Source organism: Triticum dicoccoides, chromosome 4A (assembly GCF_002162155.2).
Source record: "Triticum dicoccoides isolate Atlit2015 ecotype Zavitan chromosome 4A, WEW_v2.0, whole genome shotgun sequence".
Lineage (NCBI taxonomy): Eukaryota > Viridiplantae > Streptophyta > Magnoliopsida > Poales > Poaceae > Triticum > Triticum dicoccoides.
In genome coordinates this window covers 22502682-22508126 of record NC_041386.1, presented here as the reverse complement: position 1 = coordinate 22508126, position 5445 = coordinate 22502682, and the positions used below count along the sequence as shown (strand labels likewise).

Below are 5445 nucleotides of genomic sequence, written 5' to 3'. Positions count from 1 at the left end.
CTCCGCTTTTGATACACGTGCATTCCTTCCTGATCATTAATCATAGTGCTACCTACAACTGTAAAGGTGAAGTGGGCGACAGTACATGCCCCAAATCTTACTTAAGTACTCCTCTTATTAGTGATTAGCAACGACCATTATTTGATAGAATTAGAGGAGGCCGTGTGTAGGGCGGCAACAGGGAGAACAAAATGAAAGGACCGGCATGGTAAATCGCACGAGGTCCAGTGGGAGGGGGGAGCCACTTTTTATCTCCCCACCTCTTCATATAATAGTCGGTCGATCGAGGAACACCCCATGTGCTTCTCTTCCCTCAGTTGGTCTTTTGGGCAATTTCGACGCTCTTCCTCTTCGAGTTGCTCCACTCCATTGTCGACCGGCAACTTTCTGATACAACAGGCTGCAGGTCCATAATCTCTCATCAGATTTCTACACACCTAGGTTCGGTCATCGATCATATTCATATCTTTACAAATTATTATTATTATTATTCCTTTTTTGTTCTTGTCATGCTAAGACTAAGACTGATGTATAAATAATCATCGGTTTTGCCTAGTTTATAGAACATGGAGATATTTATTTCATTAATCATTGTCATGTCTTCTAGAATTAGGAAGTCATATAATTAAGTGAAATATACCTTGGAGATCCTTATGTTAATTTGTAGGGTTCCATCGTAATTTCTCATCAGATCCCTACATATCTAGGGCATGCATCCATCATATTCATATCATCAGAAAAGTACTTTTTTTCCTTATCTTTTTTTGTTATTTTTTCTTGTCTTGCCAAATTTTGTTACTTTTTTTATAGCGGATTTACTATCCTCAGTTGTTTGAAAACAAAATTTGGACCGGTCAGTTTTAGATAGGAGAGAAGAACTCACACCTAGCCGGCGTCGCAGGTGGAGGCTTAACGATTTGGGTGTGGGGTGGGGTGCCAGTGCGAAAAAGAAAAGGGTATACAAGGATGGTCAGGGCGGCGGTGGCACGCCGAAGGGGGGTGGTTCAGTGAGGCGACACGGTAGTGCCGCCGGGATCGGTCGTTGAGGCCGACAATTAGGTCTAGGTTGGAGGTCGGCGAGCGCCATGCTGGGCGAGGAAGAAGGAGGTGGGCGGCTGTTGGATCTATATCCAACGGTTGGGGTGAATCAACTTAGAACTAAAAAAAAGGAAATTGTTTTATAAGCTCTCATTTATTACATCTCCTCATCGTGTTTTCGGGAGTTAGGGTGTCACACAATTAAGTGAAGACATGGTTGTTTTTAAATTTTGTGAAGACATACTTTGATTATCCGTATTTTAAACTGTAGGGTTCCGTCGCCTGGTTTGTAGATACCGCCCTGGACGTTCCAAACCCAGGTTTTCATTTCTGCATTTCGCACATGTATACTAACTTTTCTAGATATATACGGCCTACACGTTTGTTGATTTGTCATCTTGGTTGCGGTTCTCGTTAACCACAAGCCTGGCAAAGGGCGCGTGCGAGACACTCAGGTGGCGGCGGGAAGGTGCACCGAAGCTTCCTGCGCCCGAACAAATCTATCTCCCCGGCCAGGCCAACCAACTTTGTCGCGCAGGTAGTTGAAGCCCTGTCTTTTTGCTCTTTTGCCTTTTCAGCGAGGGAGTTCAAGCTTTGGTTTGGAAGCATGCAGATAGACGACAGATAGGTCCTCCTGCGTGCATGAGCACGGAAGCGGCGAAGGTAACTCCACACGCCGAACCGCCGTGTTTTGAATTTGTGTTTGCAGATCGAGGGCGGTGGTGTGCACGACTGCACGAACAGCTATACTAACCTTGTCTGAACCCTGAACCCTGAACCGCCGCGCTTGTCCGGCCCTAGCCGCTGCGTCATCGGCTCGCGCTTTTGAGTTGGCTTTGCTATCTGATCCTGGCCTGGATATGCGTGCCTACGGGTCATCACTTGTCTCTGGTGGTCGATTGGACGGTAACTGATGAGATAGAGTGAGGCTTTCCTCTTCAGTTACGATTAGCTTTGCAGTGATCAGATCGCCACGTCGGTGCGTGCGCGCCAGCCGTCCGTGGCTCGTCTTTCGTTACCGGTGCGTGCCTTGCCGTGTACACTCGTGGCCGGCTTCGTCTTTCGGCGGAACAGTTTGTGCATGCATGCATGCCGCGCCGCATGCCTGTGCGGACGTGCACGCCATGGCTGAAACTTTTGGTTTGGGTTGGTGAATGGTGGCCACGGGACAAAACTCGTTGGAATCAGTCGCATGAATGGCTAATATCGGTGGTGGGTGGTGGTGCAGTGCGGCATAAGTTTCCCACAGTAAGAACTGCACGACACTGTATTAGCCATCCGTGTGCCTCGTTCCAACAAGTTTTGTCTCGTGGTCACCACCTACCACTCCAAACCAAAAAATTTAGCCATCGCGTGCACGTCCGCACAGGCATGCGGCGCGGCCGGCATGCACGCACAAACTGGCCCGCCGAAAGCCGAAGCCGGTCGGTCACAAGTGTACACGGCAACGCCGGTAGCAAAAGGCCAGCTATGCACGGCTGCCCCGCACACACCGACGTGGCGTTCTGATCATTGCAAAAGCTAATCGTAACTGGAGATGAAAACCTCACTCTAGCTCATCACTTACCGTCACCGATCGAATTACCCGTCATGTCACAGTGTCATCGTACGCGTCAATCGATCAGACTGTGATGTGATCTCACTAATCGTGGAATCACGGTGACAATTCGCCTCCTGCATCGATCAGATCCGCTACCCACTACACAGTACTACGGGTAGGAGTACTACCATGCGTCTCGTCCATCATTTTGTCCCAAGCTCCCCACCAGCCAAATTCTGGTATACTTTTACTGTTGTTGTAATAAATCTCTCTCCTATGGTTCTACCCCTTGTGATGTGTATATAAACAGGGCAGCGAGTGAACACAAGACATCTTCGAGATTATACTCACAAGTCACAATCGTTCTTGGTATCACAACCATCTTCTCCTCTTCACCATGAGCAACATCTCTCCTTCATTCAGCGCCCCCACCCTTCTGGCCACGTCCTCCTCCTTTCGTCATTTCTTTCCCCTCGGCAGCACCAAGAAGGCCAAGCCTGTCCTCCCCTCTACCCGTCCTGAGCCTCCTATGCACCGCATCGATATTACCCACTTCATCAATTTCAAGCTAGATCTCGCCGCAAACAACTACGCTGAGTGGACGCGGAAGTTCTACGCTATCCTCGCCAAATACGACTGCGCCCACCATGTCGACCACGAGTCTGATCCCCGTCTTCAAGATGCCAAGTGGCGCAACGACGATCTGACCATTGTGTTGTGGTTCTATGCTACCATTTGCGACGAGCTCTATCAAGTGGTGAGGGAGCCGGAGAACACCGCGTATACCGTTTGGGACAAGTTGTACACCTTCTTCCGGGACAACCAGCCCGGATGGGCCATCCACATCCGCGAAGAGTTAAGCGCCACCGAGCAAGGAGACATGACGGTGGCCGCCTACTGCAATCGGATTAAGGCCCTCGCCGACGCCCTCGACGCAGGTGAACCAGTTAGCGATGATATGTGGACATTGCAAATGATCCGAGGACTCAACAACTGCTTCCATGTGCTGGCAACTACTCTTCCCATGCACAGGCCTTTTCCTACCTTTATCCAGGCCCGTTCCATGTTGTTGCTGGAAGAAATCAATCTTAATGCACGTGACAGGGCCAAGGGATCCTCCACCATCACCATTGGCACCAACACCGGCTCCAACTCCACCCCCGGTAGAAGCAACAATGGGAATCAAGGCGATCGCAACGCTTTTTCTAACACCTGGCCTGGACAGTCGGCACAACCGCAACAACGACCCTGGATGGGCTACTTTGCGCCATGGGGGGCGCCCTTCCCGTTGCTGAGGCAGCCGCCGCACACTCAGCGGGCCCCTCAAAACGCCCGCGGCGTCCTCAACCCACGCCCATCTGCTCCAACTCAGGGATACTCGTTGCTCAACTCCATGGCATCCATCTTTATGCCGTCGCCTCCCTCGCGGGACCAGTTCTCCGTGATCGACAGGGCGCCCGGCAACACAAGATCCACCCCTCCTCCGACAATGACTAGTACATGGACTATGCCGCGTAATCGCATGTGACGGGTTGCAGAGGTAATCTCAACTAGTATCTTTTCTCTTCAATGCACGCTTGTCGTAGTTTAGTTGTTAGTGATGGTTCCTGGATCACCATTATTCCTACTAGTTATACTCATCTCGGTCATACTCCCCCTTTCTCTCAACAATGTTTGATGTTTTACTCTTGATTGTTAATGACTTCATACCCATATGCAATTTTACTCAGGGCAATTCTTGTTCTATTGAATTTGATCCATATGTTTGTTTTGTGAAGGATCTAGCCACCAAGGGAATCATCGGGAGATCTAGTTGTTCGAAAGATCTATATTCGCTTTTCTCCATAAATAAAGGTGGCCCCTCGATCTCAACATGTGGCATCGGCGACTTGGACCTAGGGCAAGCTTCGTTAGTGGCCATGACAAAAAAAAGTCTTCCTTCTTGTGATAAGCCAATGCGGCCATCACATGTTTGTGATTGTCAATTAGGGTGGCAACCTCGATTGCCTTTTCTTATTTGTCTTTATATATCACCTTTCCAAAATACATTATGATTTGTGGACTGTGCCAATTTATAGTTTCTCTGGTTCCCAGTACTACCCTATCATTTTATATGACTGTTCTCATTATTCCTGAATATTTTCCCTTAGAAACAAATCTGGTACAACTAACAACTTGCAACGTTTTCTATAACTGACAAGTGGGCCCTGGTTAGTTGGTTAGCCAGCTGATTTAATTAGGTAAGGCTAAGTTTAACCATCATGGGTCCCAGCGTCAAGTTTGACCTGCCCACGCCAGCTTTGATTGCCCCCACTACCACTACAAACTTTGCTCTATTTTGCAACGCTTCACTTGTGTCATGTATAACCCGTTTTCATCATGGAAAATAGATACTCTAGCGACATTTTTCGGTCACCGCGCCCACCATCACTGAAGCGCCGTCATAGAAAATAAAATTTTGACGGTACCACTTTTTTCGTCACGCAAGTTGGCATATTAGGTGACAGACAAAAAAATGTCACCAGTGATCATGTTCGGTGACTGATGAAGACACGTACCTAGGGTAGGGACACGGACCTGATCAAAGAGTCCTACCCTAGGACACCCCTAGGAGAAGTCACCTTTCAATCGACTTGAAGGTATCCCACTCGACGGGTTCAAGACACTCGACCAAGAAGCTATCACTCGACCATGAAGCCAACCACTCGACTGACAGGAGACCTAAAGTCACTCCGCAGGCAAACGGTCGGCTGTTAAGTAGTCTTTATGATCATTATAGCACTTTATTAGGGACGTTACCAGAAATGCCCAACCTTAAATGTACCTTAAACCCTGCATTACTGAGGGCGGGAGGGGTCCGGCGAACT

At 48.8% G+C, this 5445-nt stretch overlaps 1 protein-coding gene across 1 annotated transcript; it reads left to right on the top strand.

Moving 5' to 3' along the window:
* The first annotated feature begins 2633 nt into the window (after positions 1–2633).
* Positions 2634–4677, top strand: LOC119288573. Its single transcript, XM_037568168.1, has 2 exons — positions 2634–4118; positions 4357–4677. Exon 1 carries the CDS (start codon positions 2976–2978, stop codon positions 4104–4106), a length of 1131 nt encoding a protein of 376 aa, XP_037424065.1. The 5' UTR covers positions 2634–2975; the 3' UTR covers positions 4107–4118; positions 4357–4677.
* The last annotated feature ends 768 nt before the right edge of the window (positions 4678–5445 follow it).

Coding starts and splice junctions, on each gene's coding strand:
- LOC119288573 (XM_037568168.1), top strand. CDS start 2,976: ATGAGCAACATCTCTCCTTCATTCAGCGCCCCCACCCTTCTGGCCACG.